Here is a 20,117-nt window from a genome sequence, read left to right as displayed (position 1 = left end):
CAGAGCCCTTGAGGCTTTTTGGGGACAGCTAACCAACATTCTCAATACAAAGAATTTAAACCAGGAGGTAATCAATGGTAAACCAAACCAGTGTTACATTCAAGGACCATTGTCACCCAATCCCAAATGCTGCAGCACTGAGGCATGGCTTTCTGCCTCTGTAGCCTCTAACACTCAAAACCATTTCAACTTTCTGTTTCAGAACCTTAATATCAAAAAGCTGAATCCTTGCTGCTAGGCTTATTGGCAGTTCTTTGTCATCCGGTTGGTGACTTTTACTTACTGCCTCTGTGTTTGAGAAATAAAATTTTGTAGCTGGCAGTTTTCTCTAATTTATTTTTAGTTGATTTGCAGTGATAGTGTGCCTTAGCGTTGTTTTAAATAGCCTCCTCCAGTTCTGGCATTTTATTTAATGTAAACTTGTGATCCCACCTTATGAAGAGTGTGAAATGCCATTGTTCTAACAGATGATCTGTTCTATCATCTATCTATTCTGCAATCTCCACACCTTGAATTTCCTGCTCATTTGGATGCTCTGACATAATTAGGGAAAAAAAAAAAAAATCCTGTATGTGTCTTACTCTACATCCTTTTTGAGGCTAAACTCATTGTCACGATAAACCAGCACTAAGATTATTTACTTCTATTGTTGACTCAGAATGTCTTTGTCTCTCCTACACATGTATTTCATACTGCCTGGACTTTTAAAAGAGGGACAAAAAATCGGGCTGTGTGAAAATCCACTCATTCCACAGAATAATACAACACTTAAGAATTTCAGTTCTGATAACTGACAGGCATCAATATTTATTATTCATCTTGCTAGACAAAGATATAAATCCATGAATGACGCTCATATTGTATTTAATCGGAAAATAACTAAATGTTTTCAAGCACCTTGAATTAGCACTTGGGTTTTGGAAGTAAGCCTATGTCAGTCAGTTTCAAATATTCCCTTTCACACAACTTCATCTACATGTGCTGTGAACTACCTGCTGGTGAGATCAGACAAGGATACCAACAAACAAGGATGCCTGTTGAGCACAAGTTTGTCACTAGCCTGCTGATGCTCCAGGACAGCCTGGCTTAAGCTTGCTCCGAGAGGCAGATCAAGGCAATGCCACAGGAAAAAGGGGCGACTCATCAGCTTTGTGTTTAATGCGCTGCCTCGGTATAGAATAGGAGATAAAACTGCTAAACCTACTCTGTTTTATTCCCTGCAGGACACTCAGGTGCACCATGGTAAAGGACAAGGATGAGATCCACCTCTAACTCTTGAGTGGCAGCTGAAAGACCATTTCTTTCATTAGGGCCTGTTTAGAATACCAGACTGGGCTGACCTACTGCCTTTAGCCTGTGGGCTGAGGGAGGAGAAGAGGCCAGTGTTGCCCTGGCTGCTGCAGTATTTCTCAGATGACCTCTCTCTGTAAGCTGGTTCTGCACTGCAAATGTTTTGGAGCTAAAGAAAGGAAAGTTTTAATGTGGGGCCTCAGCTGACCAGGAGCTACAACTTGTGCACCAAGAGGATGAAATCACAGCTCTCTTTAGAATCTGAAGTGTAAATCATGTATGCCTGTATCATAAAGATTTCTGACTACATTCCAAAACTCCAGGCTGGGCCAGAAAGAGCACACAAGTTCAAGCACGACTTCTCTGGGCAAGGTATCCCAGGACCTCACCATCCTCATAGTGAATAATTTCTAATTACCTAATGTAAACCTACCATCTTTCAGTTTAAAGCCATTTCTCCTCATCATGTCACTAGCTAGCTGTGTAAAAAGTCCCTCTCTGTCTCTCTTGTAGGCTCCCTTTGGGCACTAAAAGGCTGCTCTAAGTTGATTGATAGATAGATTGATAGATAGATAGATAGATAGATAGATAGATAGATATGTAGATATAGATATGCTTATATAACTTCCACACTCAAAATCAGGCACTACTGCTGAATTTCTAAAATTTTCCCATGGATTATTCTTTAACTGATAAAGAAAATGTAGCACCTCCATGTCCTTTTTTACTAATATTTTTTGACAAAACCCTCAACATCATATGAAAAATGTATTAGAGAAAATATTAAAGAAGTCTTGAGGTCTCCGCCCTGTTCTAAGCAATCCATCACAATCATTCATATAGAAAAGACAGGAAAATATTCTCATTGACAAATATCTCACAATAAAAAAAAGAGAAAAATAAATAAGCAGCACTTTCTCCAGTGAGGGCATTGCCTCCACAATAATTCACTGAACTTCAAGACTGCATAACTGCCAGAACAAGCCCCAGGTCCATCAGAATTGATAAAAGCACTCATACATTTATGAAAATTTCATTCACTTCCAATAACAAAGGGAAGTTTTCAGGTGCATTTTTCTCATACTGGTGGCAGCTCAATAACTCTGCACAGCAGTGCTCATCAAGGACTCTCCCAAAGTACATTTACAGTGTGCACAGGGAATTCACATGTCCATCATTATTAAGTAGCTGTCATTATGGGGAAATGTGATAGTAATTGTGAATAAAATATTAGGGACTTTAAAAGCTGGAAAAGCATACCATGCAGTTCTAGGAGGGGAATAGGAGCAAAGAATATCTCTGGACTTTGCTCTGCTCTAGTTTGCCCTATTTTTACTCATAGTGCACAGAGAGACAGAAGCCTTCTGGAAATATTTTCCTGTTTCCTGCAGAGGCTGAGTCTCAAGTAAACTTTTCAGGAGCTGTACACTCCAGCTGATATTTAATTTCCAGTCACAGAGCTCTATACAAGCTTCAAATCTCTTTCCTTATTAGTCTCACTGACAGCAGTGACTTTGACCACAATACCTATCTCTGGGTCCCTGCCCCCACCTCTTAGTTCTGTGCACCACTCTGTGCATTGGCCATCGGACAAGGAGGGATACCACTAGGCTGGGTTTAAACCGGACATTTTTCTGGATATCCTGGAAACCAGCTGACCTTCTACAGCCTCTGATGAGGAGCTACAGGAGTGAGCACTTAGGCAAGGAGTAGGGTGCTGTGCATATGCTGGCAACTGATCCACACACAGGCTGCAGCCCTGATGTGCTCCGGACATGTTTACTCTATGCACACCAACAGGCCAATTTTCACCTCTGCAATAGCTGTGATTCATCCTGGCTTTCTCAGAGCTATTTCTCCAGTACAATAAATGTTTCCATGCACAGCAATCATTTCCTGATGTGCCAGGCTCTTTCAATCAGATAAGCTGCAATCTGCACACAAAGGCACCAAAGATGAGAATTTAACAGAAATTTGTGCCTTGCTACCTCTGGCCAGCAAATACCTGCAAAACTGTGAATGATCTGGCCCAAGGTCATGGCAGACCCACTCTGGGCTGTTCCTGGTAGGGCTGTCTCTGTGTCAGAGATTTCTTTAGCTGTAATTGTGCATGGACAGACCCTCATTTAAAAATGGTTCCGCAGAGAAGATGGGGGAAGGCATGTGTCATGGTAAATGCTGTCTGTGGTATTATTACACAGGGCTTTACTTTATGGGCTGGAAACAGAGTAGAAATTCAGCATGACAACCGTGGCAAACATTTTGTCTTCAAGAAATCATTACAGCTTTAAAGACATTTAGCATCTCACAGACATCTGCTAAACTGAAAATGGGTAACAACACTAGAATCAAGCATTTCCCAATAACAGGAGTGAACTTAGAAGTGCAATCATTATGCTAGTCTGTTCCAAGCTGTACAATTTTATTTTTAATTATTATTTGCCTTCAAAAGAGCACTTTGAAGTGCTGCTGAGATAAAAGCCCTGGTGAGATAGGCAAGGGACAAATTTCTAGTGAAAAGCTATCCCTGACTAGTGATAGTTTTCAAAGCTGTTAAGTACATTTTGTGGAAGTGCCTCTATTTCATGTCAAATATGATGACCTATCCTTCTGGATACTTATGTTTTTATTCCTTTGTGTATGTTCCCATCTACTCATAGAACTGGATGAAAAAGTATGGGCCATTATAAGGCAAGAATCAGAGAGTGAATGTGATTTTTTCCTACTTCTCAAATATTTTGGCACGTCAAACATTCATAAACATTTCTTTCCACTTTTCTCACCCCAACACATGACAAATAATGCAGCTTTTACATTAAAAAAAGGTGTTGTACTTCTATCTTTTATGTTAGAGTATTTTCTAAACCCTTAAAATGAGTTTAGAGTAATTTGCTTACTTTTAAGGTATTCTAGAAGACTTCCATGTCTCATCAGCTCAGTAATAATATAAATTGGGTCTTCCAAAGTGCAGACAGCATAAAGCTGTATAAGCTTTGGATGTCTCAAGTTCTTCATTATTTGTGCTTCCCTGAGAAAGTCTTTTGGATCCATTGAACCTGAAACAACAGCATATAACAAAACATAAACTGAGGTTATTAAAGGGCTTTCTACCAGCCTGGCAGTCTTAAGGGAGTAACAGATATTGTTTTCTGTCTTTGAAAGTACATTAGCATCTCAAATCTTCACAGTTCCCACAGAAAACAGACAGTGCAGCTGAAACAAACAATTAATGAGTGAAACATGCCAATTGCGTAGGGACAGAGAACATATGTGTCCCAGCCACCAGAAATATAAAGACTAAAATCAACCACCCCCAGGCCTCCTCCAAACAGGAAAAAAAGTGAGGCTACAGTGTTAAGGGATACACTTTAAACAAACAACTGGTTAACAAAAAGACCAGAAACTGAGGTGAGAGTGTTAAGGTAATGAACATAAAATTTCTGAGAGAAAACTAGTGCTGCAATAAAAATTTGTCGCACTATATTTTCAGCTTCACCAATCAAAGCCTGAAAGCACTGAAATTGGTTTAGCATATGCAGAGGAGATGTGTGCATTTTATATATACAAAAACAAAGAGCTATTTATAATGATCATGCAATAGCAACCTTATCAAAAATACCAATGAATGCACAGATGTAACATTAATTCTACAATCCCTTAAATACCAAAGTGTCTTAACAGAAAATAATGCCAACTTTTTAAGTGCTATATAAGATCATAACATCTCTAGTTCTATTCATATACATAGTGAACCAATGCAAAAACTATGTCAAAAAAGCAATAAGAAATGGCACAGGAAGCTAAAGTCATGGCAAATGTAGGATTAAAGATCATATGTCCTGAATAGGGGATTAATAAATGCACAAATAAAGAAGCAAAGCTTTCTAGATGAATGATCCAGTACTGATCAGATATTGTCGAATGTTTGAGGAAGTTGGTGAATAATATCTCCTTCAAAATGTTTGTACAAACAAATGTGAAATTATTCAACTACTCAAATGTCTTCTTCCTCCCAAATCAAAACACTTTAATTAAGAAAATATTACAGTTAAGATTGGGGAAGAAAATATCTAGTTATCCAAGTTATTCTGCTTTATGTCAAACAAACTCATCTTACTCAGTAAGCAGACTAAGTAATTTGAGAAGCCAAGACTGCAAGAGGAAGAGTCTATATGAGTTTTTTAATATTAGGTAACATATAAGGTTCATTTGGGAGTTTTACTCTGTTCCAAAAATGGATGTTTAAATTAGGTAAAATTCTTGGAGGGTGTTAAATAGCTCAGCAATAAAATTCCAACAGAAAAATCTGTTCTACAGAAAGGCTTAGAAAATCGTCCAGTTCACCCAACACCTACCTTGAATGCCACCTCCTGAAAATTACCCCAGCCTATTTCCCAAAACATAGTAATGATGTGTGATTTCATATCCGTGCATCAATACAGGAGGAATGATTCAGAAATGTCCCGGACATAGACTTTATGAAAAAAGAGCCATTTGACATTGCTGCTTGGGAGAGCAAAGATTACACTACAAGGAACAGGTACTCCTCACTTCTGTTTCCTCATACTTCCCTTGGCAACCCCATATTGCCCAGTTTGACAAGACTTTATAGGATGTCATTAGAAGGAATAGTCAAAGTTTATGGATTTCCATGCCACCAATAAATGGCAAGCAGCCAATACTACATCTCCTCAGCAGGTACAAGCTATATTCATTTTCTTTAGTCACTGTCAGAGGAAAGTGAGGCCCTGCATGAAGACTAAATGATCACACATGGTCTGGATAAAGCAGAGATTATGACAGAGAGAAAACCCAAAATATCTGCAATGCTTATTCAATGTCCTTTTCTTGTTTAGGACAGCACAATCTTTACCGATTTACTTGAACTTTCCACCAATACTAGATTTTTTAAAAAGTCTAGGGTTGTCTGCATAGGATTTGAACTCACTTTGATATCAATTTAAAATTTTGCCCCATTTGCTTACTTGTTTCAAGTTACATGCATTGTCATAAAAATCAACCTAAAATCTACAGAGAAGCTGCATGGTGTGAAGCATTCTACCTCCAAAAGCAAATGCATCAGCCTGACTAATGATTTAGCATCAGTGCCAAAATTTGACAAGCTGATTCTAAAAAGGATAAGCTACTTGCTCACTTAGGGTCTTTCAAATCATGGACCCTCTATGGATCATTATACAGGATTTCTTCACACCATAGAATTTGACAGTCTGATTTGCTCCCACCATCAAAGTTTGCCTACAAGGAATTTCTCAGTTTAATCATGCTATAAACTTCTTCCAACAAACTGAAACAAAACAAAAAACAAAACACGTTTTTCACATACGACAACTTTAAATAAATTGATCAAGAAGGAAGTATTCCATTAGCTGAATAGCTGCAAACCCTTTTCTACACTGTAAAAGCAAATAACAGTGACAATAATGATAACAAACCAGAAAAAGATCAATAAGTATTTCCTGCATATTTTATAGAGCATATGTAACCTTCAGTTTTACTTAGTTGATAGCTTTAAATAGTATAAGTAGCAGACAGCTCCCCAACCCCCCACAGCCCTGTAGATCTTATATTGTACTTAATAAGAAGATTGGATGCCAACTGAAAACAAATTAAAAGTGTCTTTATGAGTGTTCAGCCTAAGATTAGGTTGCAGCAACTGAATATCAAGCAAATTAAAATCTGCCTCTAAAAGCAACCAAACATGCTTGTAACAAATTAGTTGGATAAAGCCTGTCACAATAGTGGCAAAGAATTTACAGTATATCCCTTTGAGGAAGGACACACATGCCACATGGAGTTTCAAATAAGTGCCAGGGGTTTAGCTTCTGGTTGAATATGTGTGTTTTTAATGAAATATACATTTTCACCTGTAAGTGGTAAACACCGGCGAAAGAGCAGGTTACTGCAAGTAGAAACCACTTGGTCATAAAATGATTAGTTAACATAAGTCTTTATTGAAACAAGTAGAGCCTTCTTTTGTGTAAGATACCAGTCTAGGAGTGGATTTATCAAGACCTGAAGAAAATATGGTCTTGATAATCTGTTTTTTGAATGAAAAATATTTTTCTAAATGTCAGTCATTCTTAAGAACAAAATATTGGAATCTCTGTCTTTGAGATGTCCTATGTTGTGCTGCTTTGCCAGGAAGAGCCTCTAACTCAGGACTACTTAAAACAGATATATGTTCTCATTAACTTCTCTTTGAAAATATTTTGTTCTAGATCTAAAGAAACTTCACATTCTAAGATAAACACTGATAACATGGAAATGAGCTAGAGATGAAGTTATTTTCCAGATTCCACTGGCCTAAATGTAAATGGCCCTTAAATATTTTTGATAAAACCATCACAAGGCCCTTTGTTTGCAACTTTTCAATAAACCTTCCCAAATTGCTTCAAAGTACCCTTTCACTTCGTAGGAACCTAGCCCTCTAAGTAAAGTTTATAGGAAATTAATTTATATGGAGACTGCATTAAGCATATAACTATGATCTTCTGAAGAAGTTTATGGGTAAATAAAGAAATAACATTTAAAAATGAAGTTTTTGGCAACACAAGAGACTAAAATAGTCTATTCACACTAATAGATGAATAATACATGTTTTTGGATGTTCTCAAGCAGCTTTGTGACCACACAGAAGTAAACTTACAAGTCAGTATAAGGCCACATACTAAATTAAATGAAATTTAAAAATCTGTTTTTTTCAGGGAAATTGGGATATTTCCTTGAGTGCAAAGCTTTTTACACTGCACATGTATTAAAGAGATGACAAACTAAAGAACTGAAAATGGTACCAAAAACTCCACTGACACTACCAACCTAGACTATCTTGGGAAGCCTCCTGAAAATCATGTTTGGACAGTTTCCATGCAGAAAGAAGCTCAAGAGATGTTTTACAGTGTGCTAATGACAAATGTATCCGTCAACTTCAACAGGCATAAAGAACTTTATCTGTTACAATTAACTGGTGATGATAGATGTCTGCTTCACATGCTGACAGCTGGAGAAGCAAGCTAGCCCAGACAATAGGTTCTAGAAAATCCATCACACTCAACATAGGACAAAGTGCAAATCCCTGCTGCAATGATTTCTACTTAAATAGAAAAAAACCTCAGTGTCTCAGTGAGGAAATAAAAACAGAAACGTGAAATGACATGTTCAGGGACCTGCACTGGGATGTGAATCAAGTGCTATGCAAAGCCAAAACCAGAAATAGCAACTGCTGGTTTCTAGACTGTTTTCCTATCTACTGATCCCTGCACCTCTTTGAAAACTGCGGGTCAACCGCTCAAAAGTCAGAGATGTTCCTTAAGGCAAAGATGCTCTTTTGTTTTGATTTTTCATTCACACATTCATAGCTATGGTTGTGGCTGATAAAATGTCACAGTTGTCTCCAAAGCAGAGACAAGTGAACCAGTGAACAAATAAGAGAATAATCTGAACAAAAGCATCACATTACTACTGCTTTTTATTTATAGTCACACTGATCAACAGATTGTAAAAGGAATAAGGAGAGGTAATGGGCAAGACATTGACAATGATATTTGAGAGCAAAAAGTGGAATGATCTCAGGGAGTTTCAGTTGTTGTAATTCTGCTGGAGGGACAAGGGGTAGATTGTGTGCAAATTGTTAACTTTGGTTTCGTGATTATGGTGTTTTGCTTTTTGTTGTGGAGAATTCTTTTTCTTGATGTTAGTGAAGTTTATGAATGGGGATTATGCCCAGAAGCATATATGCAGTCTGCTCCTGGAGGACTGCATCCAATGGAAGAGACCCCTACTGGAGCAGTTGGTGGAGAACTGCAGCCTGGAGGCAGAACTTAAACTGGGGAAGATTGTGGAGGACTCTCCTGTGGTAGGGACTCCTTGCTGGAGCAGGGGAAGAATGTGAGCATCCTCTGAGAAGGAGCATCAGAGACACCATGTGATGCATTAACCACAACCCTCATTCCCTGTGAAGCTGTGCCACCGTGGAGGAGGAGGTAGAAAGTTCAGAAGTGAAGTTAAGCAAGGGAAGAAGGCAGTAGGGAGAAAGCTGTTTTAAAATTTTTGGATTCCTGAAGTCCAGACTTACAATCAATATAAAGAAATGTGCTTTAATAGCATGTTACTTTCTCATTGTAATGTGCATTTTTAATCTAGAATATGTTTTATCTGATATGTGTTTATTTTTTCTTGCTAATTATTGAAAAAATCCTGATATATCTGAGATGCCAGATACCTAAAGAGAGGAAAAATGTTACTAGTATGCTGCACATCAATGTTTCTGAAAGAAACAATTGTGAAATTTTAAGTTTGTATAAAATATTTGAAAAAATGGCTCTTGCTGCAAACTGGAACAGACTTCTGAATACCCTAATTACTCACAAGTCAGGAATCACACATTTGCATCAAGGGAGAACTGACTTTGGGGAAAACTCATTACTGCCATCTCACCAGAATTCTGGGAGAATAATTTTCCCTGTATGTTGGAACGTCATAGAGTCATAGAATCATACATTCATTAAGGTTGGAAAAGATCTACAAGATCACTGAGTCCAACCATTCCCCCAGTACTGCCATGTTCCCCACTAAACCTTGACCCCAAGCACCACATACATCCATGTCTCCTGAGCCCTTCCAGGCATGACAATTCCATCAATTCCCCAGGCAGCCTGTTCCAGCTTGACAACCTTTTGCATGAAAAATATTTTCACAATATCCAATCTAAGCCTCCCCTGACACAATTGAGGCTGTTTCCTCTTCTTCCTGTTGCTTGTTACCTGGGAGAAAAACACCAATCCTCACCTCACTACAACCTCCTCTCTGGCAGTTGTAGAGAGTGGAAAGATCTTCCCTGAGCCTCCCCTTTTCCAGACGAAACAACCCCAATTCCCTCAGTTACTTCTCACAGGATCTACCCTTCAGACCCTTCACCAGCTCCATTGCCATTCTCTGGACACACTCTAGGACCTCAGTGTTCTTTTTCTACTGAGAGGCCCAGAACTGGACACAACACTTGAGGTGTGGCCTCACCAGCGCTGAGCACAGAGGGAAAATCACTGCCCTGGTCCCCCTGGTCACACTATTTCTGATACAGGCCAAGATGCCATTGGCATCATTGGTTTTAAGCCTTTTAATAGCAATAGCTAGAGATTAGTTTAAGTGCAGAAAAAAAATGTTAGAGATAAGAGAAAGATACTATATAACAAGAAACTGCATTTAGCCTTTCTAAGGACAACTGAAAACTGATTTAACCTACTCCATTTTTACCTCCAGAACGGAAAGAAAAATTAATACATTCAAATAGGCTTTTATTTTATTACAAGAAGACATAGCAAGGCTTAAAGAGAAGATATCAGGCGAATTCAAATGTAAAAGTAGGTCCACCACATGCTTACTGTGCCTTTATCTTAGGACTAGAGGACTTCTCATTAATGTGCAGTCAAGAACAAGCTGTGTTTTGATTAAATACAAATGCTAATCTCAGCAGAGGGATGACGTGTAATGGCCTATAACAGCAAAGTATTCCAACTATATACGGTCTAGAACAGATGTACAATGCAAAATAATGCTCAACAGAAAAACCCAAAGCAACAGAAATACTTTCTGGCCTTCAGACCTATAAATCTTTGACATTCTGATTGCATTATGCTCTTCTCTATTCACCGTGTGATTACCCTTGATCAATTTGCTACTGCTTGGTAATAAGAGCATTGTTCCATTTCACAATTTCTCAGGTGGTAAAGACTTTTTAACAGAACGCTTTCCATCTCAGCCCCTTATATTTGCCATATCACTTTGCGTTTAACACACTTCTCTGTTTTTCTGAGCACGTGCTTGTACAGAGAGTCTACACTGTGAAACAGCTTAGTGAAAAGCCTGTAGTTTAAAATACACCCCCTCCTGCCCCAGTGTAAAGACAAGCGATTCCGATCTTTGAACCAAGCAACAGGAGAGGCTCATTTTACCGTGTGTTACACTGGAAGCCTGAAAGATTGCTTATGTTAATATTGGAAGCGTCAGTCATTAACACAATGTATTTCTTGATTACTCATTAACTATTATGTTTTCCACTCATTTATCAACTTTATGTTACGGTGAATGAAATTACCATACCCACCCTTTGCTTAAATTTTATTAGTATCAAGGTAAACATTTATTACTCAGATTCGGGTGAGGGTATTGTGGTTTGTCTTTAATTAGCGAAGTGTTATTCCTCATGAGTAACAATGAGAACAAGCTATGGAAAACCAATGTGATGATTACTGTAAGACACTACAAATGCCTTCCACTACACAGTGAAAAACACTGTATAGAAGAGGATAAATCCCCGGAGAAGTAATACTACAAGGTTAAATGCTTACATTTGTGACTATTTGAATTGTTCTTGTAGAATGAGATAGTTCACAAAGTACAGTGATAAGAGATTCAGCATTAACTACATAATTTATCAAGATGGCTTTGGGAATCAAAGTCTTCATTCTGAGCAAGTCTATATGCAATGCACGCTTCCTTATCACAGTGTCAGATCACAAACTCTGCTCTACAAGCACCACATCCAGGTGGGGCTTCTGTCTGCCCTAACTCAATAAAATCCACCATGCAATCAGTGAAACTACTGCTGTTGACCCTAGCAAGAGTCAGACTAGAGTGGAAAAAACTGAGATAGAAAAAGTATTGATTAATCGAGCCCTTTTTCCCAGAGGAACTATGATAGTACAAAAAGAATCACAATTGAAGGAGTTTCTTCCATTATACTGTGCTAGTCTACACGTGATAACAAGTTTACAGTTAGTCTTGTATTTAGTCCAGTGAAAAAGAGATTTCAAGCTGATTTTCTGTTTGCTGAGTCACTAGGGAGATGCACTTGTTCACTGAAAAAAAGCATTGTCTTTCATATGAATTATAGAAGGTCCTTAGTCTGAGCAGTTTTTATATTTTCAGTTAAGCAGAGGGAAAAAAAAAAAAAAAAAAAAGTGCTTATTTTCTTTCAGTTTGCATGTCCTGAAACACAAAAGATATCCTGATACAAGAGAGCCTTAAAACATATGTTTGAATTCCTCCCTGTTCAGGAGACCATTGAAGCAGTTCTCAAGCATATTGATGTTATTCTGAATCAAAGGTCTGAATCTGTTCTGCTTCCTGAATCAGGTTCATTAGTGCCCAACACAAGCTTTTTCAATTAGCCACAGCTCATGTTGTTATCTCTTTTTTAAAAAAATGTATATCATCCAGGCTACCTCTCTTATCTATGTGGTTTTTGCCATCTGCTGGCAGATATGTTGTCAATTGAAAATGCACAAATTATTGAAGTTAATGAAATATAATTAAGAAAAATGCTAAAAGCTGTATTAGTCACAATCTTATATTACATGCAAATAGTGGGTATAAATGTTGTGTACCAAAAACTTTGAAAAATTTTATTCAGGCAAAACTAGGATTAAAGCACTCCTTAAGTACAAACTTAGCATAGTAAATATTCTATATTACCAAAGAAATCACTGTACTATAGCACCTAATCACTAGAAAAATCTGACAGATGACAAACTGCTAGTAAATCAATTACTTCACCTACAGATTACTCAATCTACAGTTACTCATTTCCATACAAACAATACCACAAAAAATAGGTACAACCCTTGTTGCAGTTGCCTTTTTATGTGACATAGATGTTGAATTAATTCAGCTCCTCTAGAAACCAAAAACTATGTAAAATTCTAATTCAAAATGCCAAAAACTATCTGGACCTAGAGCTTTACTATCTTTGTGTCTAGGTGTGTAGATTTTAAGAATGAGTAGCTATACAGATAGGCTCTCTTTGCTGTAGCATTTAATAAGTAAAGAAGCAGTCTTGCTAATATTTAATGTTATTAACATTTAAGAATAATTCACATACCTGGTTTTAATGTTTTGATTGCCACAGGGGTGGTATTATTCCACAATCCTTCCCATACTTCACCAAACTGACCAGATCCTAATTTTTTCACCAGTTTCAGAGATCGTCTGTCTATCTCCCACTGATCAACAGTTTTGTAAGACAGATCAAAAGTAGCAGGAGTTTGTATCTGTTAAAAGAAAATAAATAATACAATAATTGAGACCTGCAATATTTTTTCAACAACATACACAAATCATTGTTAGTTATGTCATGTAAATCTGGAACAGATATAAATAATGTTTCCTTAGAGCACACACATGCAATCAAGTGAGCCGAGAACATAAAATACAACCCCCATACTGGGTGCTCTTTGTTAGAAATAAGAAACATGCTAAAGAAAATATCCTCCCATTAAAAGCAAAAAATTAGAAATCATCTCTCCAACAAGCTTTTTGAACAGTGAGGTATTGTTTGCCAGACCTTCTGGTTTTGTCTCAGTAATTACTTATGTACAGCTAGAGTTATGAAGCTGGAGATTTCATCTCCATATATATTTATAAAAAGGTATTCATAAATCATGATTTGGCATAGTGTCCCATCCCCCCACCCTGACACTTGATGATTTTTTTTCAAAATTGCATGGTACTTTATCATTAATTTGTCAACCCCAAGAATGAAACTCTAACACTACCCAGAACTTCCTGTAAACAAGCAGATCATTAACATTCTGAAGTGGTGGAAGCAGATATGGGGTCAACACTTCCTTACAGTATCTGATGAGTTAGCTCACAAAAAATATTTTGCACAGTGTAGCATCCACTCCTTACCTTTAGGCATGGCTGTCCAAGCAACACGCAGAGGCCATCACTGTTCTTGCTATAATACTCAACTAAATTATTCACAGTATTGAAAGTTTTCCTTTTAGTTAGGAAAAAGCTTCCATCCGTCTTTTTGATCCTGTAGTGCTTCACAGATGTACCATCAAAAACTAAAAAGATTTAAATCTATTAAATGTCCAGGAATTATTGCAGCGGTACAATATAATTTATACCCAAACCATCATAATGTTCCAAAATATATTTATGACAATCTTAAAATAAATTATTTTCATTCCAAATATGACAACTATAAGAAGCCTCTTTCAAACCAAAGCCCATTGTTCAGATAGCTTAATGCATCTTGTCTATTAATCTTCACCTATTCAGATTTGGAGGTTCTCCACCATAAGAATGGATGTAGAAGTACATAAACACATCTTCTGTGAGGCAACTCATGTTTCCCTTCTTTGAAGACACCAGCCAAAATCTTCTGACAGCAATTATTTAGTCGGGTTTTAATATTTCCTTTCTTCTCCTTTATTTTAGTTTAACATTCCAAATAGCAGTTGCTGGGCTGGCAGGCATTTTAGAGGAAACAGATACACCCTCCACATAGCCACAGTTCTCTGAAAAGCATTCACACCTTCCAAGAGGTTTTTTCTTAATTTTGTGCATGTTTGGAATATGTAAAATCAGGTGAATAATGTTCTGTTTCAGGTAGTGGATTAATTCCTTTTCAGTGCAGTGTACCGTGCGATTGTCATCCAAGACCACCAGAGAGCAGACAGGAGCTTTTCAAAGTTCTCCAGCTCAGGTAGTACTTTTAAGAATCTGGGAACTTACAATTCTGCATGAGGACAGGAATGAGAATATTTGTAAACAAAATCTATATTCCATCCCACTTTTCAAATTATATTTCTTTTTATTGACACCTATAATTACTATTTTTTAACTGTAGAATTTATGAATGTTTTTGTTATGTGTCATTTGGAAATGGAGCTGAAGCAAAATGAAGGAAAGAGTAATTCAGTAATAACAGACTGAAAATGTAATGACTTTTCCAAAGTTCACAGGAAAATTAATCCAGACCAATTAATTAGTCTTTATGATTCATTGAACAAAAGGCCAACAGGATGACTGTGCTAATCCAGTCTCAGTTGTATATCAAAAATAATAGTAGTTTGACTACCTGATTTATTTATTAGCAGTAGTAAAACTATTGCTTATGAAGTAGCTAATATTAATAATGCAAGAGCTGGTTGAAGGATGTGCTCTAATTTCTTAAATGAGTCTTTTACAAAGCCTTATGCTTGACAGCATCCAGGTCAGGTGGTGATTTGTGTGGAGACGCTGGAGAAAATTTCCGCACTGATACCATCTCATCTTGTAATAAGTAGCTGAGATTAGTGCAGTATTTGCTAGAGGGTTGTTGACTTGTATTTTAGGGCTGAGTTTGGCTGTACAAGTCCTGCAGCACACACTCTGTGTTCTGCAGCACGGTGTGGCTCCTCTGCCAAAGTTATACAGAGCACATATCACTCAGGAAAGAACTATCCATAACCCCTTCCAGTCTTATCTACATCCATGACAGACTACTAAACAGGACAGGATTGCAACTTCAGTTTCACACAGCTTGACAGTAGCTGGGCTTGAAGACTGCAGAGGTTTTCTCCTCAACTTGCCCTTTCTAAATGAATTACAGCTCCCCATTAGATTTCTACATGGTTTCAGTCTAACAGAAGGATTATCCTCTCCCAGCTATCCATCTTCACATGACCGGGTTAAGCAGAAGTAGATTTTGCCACCTGAAGAATGTGAATAAAATATTTACTACTTCTTCCCCAGGGCACAAAAATTTATGGTGGCATCAGCAGAGTCAACAGCTTCACCAAATGAATCATGGAGACACTAATGTTCCATTACTGCCAAAAACCATGTGTCTCAACACGGCTGCTGTGAACAGCGCTCCCCCAGCACTCACCCTGAAGCGCTGCCACCAGCACCTCTGCTCTGCCTCCATGCCCAGAGTGGATGTGGGAGGAAGGTGACTCAGAGAGCCCTCTCACCAGCACAGAATGGGTGCAGAGACAGATCCAAAATCATCCTCTTAGTATAGCCATGGTTTTGCCATACTGCCTTAAACAACTACCTGTTTTTCCTGTGCTGGAACTCAAGAGGAAAGCACACAATATTCTTTTAGGAGCATGATAAAAATAGCTGAAGAAAACACAAAGCATTTACATTGTTATTTAATGCAATAAGTCTTTCAGATACTATTATTCAGTGACGGGCTAAGTGCAGAGCCTCCTGCTATCATTGGCAATGACACTCAATTAAGCTGAGCACATCTAAATTATGGCTTTTAATTAAAAAGAGGCAACATCTAAGATGGCACCAACATGTTTAAATTTTAATGCATTTCACACCAGATGCTGGAGTCATCAACATAAAAATCTGTCGACAACATGTGCATTTTTCAAATGGGAAAACCTATTTTTAAAATGTCAAACACTCTAAATTTATAATAACACATCAGTGGCCTATCTGGCTTGAAGAGCTTTCCATTTCACTATTTGCAGATGATAAAAACCTTTTTGAACATGAAGTTTTGTTGTTAATTTAAATAATTATTTATTATCCAAGTCTTACAAATTGAGAGTTTTCCCAACAAGGCAAGTTAGAATTAAAAAGTGTAATTTTCATGAAAGATTGATTTTTTAAAAAAAAATTTTTTCTTACTAAGAAGATCATTTGTCTCCTTAATAAACATTAAATCTTTTATATATCTCATTACCCATATGAGTATGAAATCAAGCATGAAAGTCATAAAATCAGTTCATGGGTTCTTGAGCAAAATCTCTCTTCCTTTTCAACTTTTCTTTTTTACCTAAATGTCATGCTGGACAGAGAATTGAGATATTTTCTTAAAGACCTTAATTCTGAAAGCCAGGTTTTCACTCTTCAAGCCATTATCACCTATTCTGCAATGAAACCAAAACAGCAATAAAAGCTAGAGCAAAACCAATCAGACCTAGCGAAGATGGGACTTTTGACATTTAATGTTTCTGGACTGAAAAAATTGGAAAAAAAAATTAGGGACTTATTCCAAAATATTGGGTTGTGACTTCTCCTGTTAGTGTATCAGCTACCACAGAGATAGAAGCCATCTTTCTGCCTCAGCTTTAGTGTCTCATAATTCCTACGGATGGCACAAACAGGAAAGATGCAGGAAAACTCTTCTCTGTAGCACCTGGTGAACTGAGCAACCTTCTTTCCTACTAATGCTTCCCATGATACAAACCATTTCACTGTTTGCTTTAGAATGCAGTAGTTTTCCAAGTAGGCAGCAAGTAATGAGATTATGGACATAAAACATCTAGACCATGATGTATACTATTAGGTTGGAAGCAAAAGAGCTTGCACAACACAAACAGATGCCATTCAGCTAAGCTGATTCAGTAAGCAGCAAATAATATTTAGCTCTTTGGGATGAAGTAGCATGTTAAGGATAAACAGTGTTCCCCTCTGGGAAGCTGCTAAAAGATATAGCAGCACTGGGAAATGATGCCAGCAATAGTGTATATAGATTGCTTCAGAGTTTATCCTCTTTCTTTGCCTAAAAGAGCACAAATGTTTAATAAATCGGAGATGCTACATATATTCATGCATACATTTTCAGAGGACAACCCATGTTTGTACATGAAGGAGAGCTGCCTCCTGCTGCTGGAGCCTTGCCTCTGAGTATATTCTTTTCTTCAGTACCACTCTTACCTTCGTTAATCAAACAAACCAGCATTAAATAAATCCATGCTGTTGGTTTCATATCTTTGTATCTGTCATCATCAAATCTCCTCTTCCTAAATAAGCTTATAGAAAAAAAAATGTAAAAAATTCTACCAAAAGCTTTCATAATTAAATCAAATATCAGATGGAATAAATTTTCTATCCAAAGTTTGTAATGAAAAAACCAAACAGCAGCATCAAAGGATGATCTTATACTACTACAAATGCTGGCCTAATATTTATTTTCTTTCTCTTAGATTTTTTCCTGGAGTATCCCTGAGATACTTCTACTTTCTTGTTAGAGAAGTGGTTAAGATGTGGGATAATAAATTAAGACTTTAAATCTTTCCTAAAAGGCTGTAGGTGGAGAATAATAAAAAGAATTTGCATTTCCACCCCCAGATGCACAAGTGAAAGATTTTTCACTGATTTTTAGTAATGTGCCATGTATTCAAGTGCCATCATTAGGAAGATAATACAGGCTTGTCGTTCCTTCCCTACATAACACCACCCTGTTATTAGTCTAGCACTGTCTTTGGATGAAATCAGTTCACTGATGAACAACACTTGAAGGAAGCTGAAACCATGTAGCACAGCAACAAGTTGGTGCATGGAGAGAAAGCATTTTGAAAGGTCTGTGGCTGTAATTCAGTCCTTGGATGAAACTGTGCACACAGAAAGGGGTCAGTTCTGTCACAGCTCAGAACGGTCTGATTCCTTGTTAAAGGTAGTTTTCCTTTAAGCACTTCATTGCAAGGACCAACTTCCTTGAGGGCAAACTGAATACCGTGGAGTAAACTGTCCCAGTACTGTAAATATCACATTTATTTCAATAAACTTCCCTGTACTTCACTCCACATTTCTTTGTCTTGGCAATAAAAACCATTCCTCACATTACCACAAGATATTGCAGGTATATACACTCTGCTTATAATTGGGAAAGTGAAACCAAGAATGTGACAAAATTTTATCAAACTCTGTTTCTGTGTAATGTTCAGAAGGTGAATAACACATAATCATCCAGGCAAAATAGGAGTCAATATAAAAAAATTTGGTTATGAACAAGGTGCCTCTCATTTCACTGACATAATTCTGCACATGACTACTCATTGTTTATTCACGAACATCAATGTCTTTCCTGACTCTGGAATTAATATAGGTAGAACACATTAGGAAGTTTGGGTGCACAGCCCTATTGTCTCAAGGACAACACTATACTTCTGACTCACAGTTGCATGACAAGTTTGATAGTAAATGTTCACAGAAAACAACCAATGAACAATCACATTTGCTATCTAAAATGGCAAATATCTACAGCATGAGAAAACATGATTTACTTAGATGTGAGTAAAATTCAAATAAGTGTCCTAATTTGATAATCATTCAGATGCAAATAAAGGACTTAAATTTCAAAATGCATCATCATTATCAACCTAATTTTTCACTGATGTTTACATTGAAATTTTCAATGAAACATCACTGATTCTAAAGTACAGCTTTGAAGATTTTCCTATGATTTTATCCCTGAAAACAAATAAATATAAACCTAAGTTTGAGCTCTAACAGAAATCACCTTTTCTTAAATTGCAGATATCTGTCAATAGGCTTTTATTTTTATTTTCGTTTTGTGTACTAATCAGAACAGTAGTGTACAACTGTAACGTAATTTTTTATGCTTTGGTCATGAAAATACTATCTATTTTAAGGCAGCTAGAACACTGGAAGTACTAAGCATAAAAAAGATAATTTCTGTTCTGAGTATATTGATAAACAAAGTCTATAAAGTATAAACTCAAACTATTTTTGCCAAGTTTTCTTTATATATCTCCTGGGGGGAGGAAAAATTATGAACTTAATTTCATTTTCATGCCCACAGTTTATTGTTCTCAAAGATGAAAAAGCCCAGATCACCTGAGAAATTTTAAAAACATTGCTCCAGATGAAAAACTAGAACATACCTGAAAGTGAATATTCGCCTTTTAGACTTTCGCTCTCTCGGATTAGGAAGGCTCCTTCCTCGTTTCCAGGGTACAACAGTTGTCTCTCGGCATCTGCTCGTTTGATTGGGCCAAAGAACCATCTGAACAAGTAAAAACCATTAATTTTACCACTCAGTGAAACATACCAGGAAGGCAGTTAAGCTTTTATAAACATGCTGAATATTTACTAAGAGATAATTTGTGCTATGTTAATTAAATGTCAATAGTATGGGAGGGAAAAGCCAATGAGAACTACAGAACAAATTTATTGCTAGAAAACATCACTTACACATTTGAGTGAAATTTCAGCTTTACTGCTGATGAAAAGTCTTACTACTTTCAAGGCAACAAGCATTCAGAAGCAACAAA

General features: G+C 37.1%; 1 protein-coding gene across 1 annotated transcript in view; it reads right to left on the bottom strand.

Annotated features, from left to right (window-relative positions):
- FRK (fyn related Src family tyrosine kinase) overlaps positions 1-20,117 on the bottom strand; it is a 46,805-nt gene that overhangs the window by 5,930 nt on the left and 20,758 nt on the right. Inside the window, exons 2-5 of the mRNA XM_040058613.2 lie at positions 19,728-19,849; positions 13,996-14,156; positions 13,187-13,355; positions 4,188-4,346 (exon numbers count right to left, since the gene is read on the bottom strand). Coding sequence (XP_039914547.1) covers positions 4,188-4,346; positions 13,187-13,355; positions 13,996-14,156; positions 19,728-19,849 — 611 coding nt within the window. The remainder of the gene's footprint in view (positions 1-4,187; positions 4,347-13,186; positions 13,356-13,995; positions 14,157-19,727; positions 19,850-20,117) is intronic.

This window comes from Hirundo rustica, chromosome 3 (assembly GCF_015227805.2).
Source record: "Hirundo rustica isolate bHirRus1 chromosome 3, bHirRus1.pri.v3, whole genome shotgun sequence".
Lineage (NCBI taxonomy): Eukaryota > Metazoa > Chordata > Aves > Passeriformes > Hirundinidae > Hirundo > Hirundo rustica.
Note: the sequence above shows the minus strand (reverse complement) of the source record. Positions and strands in the feature narration are given on the sequence as shown.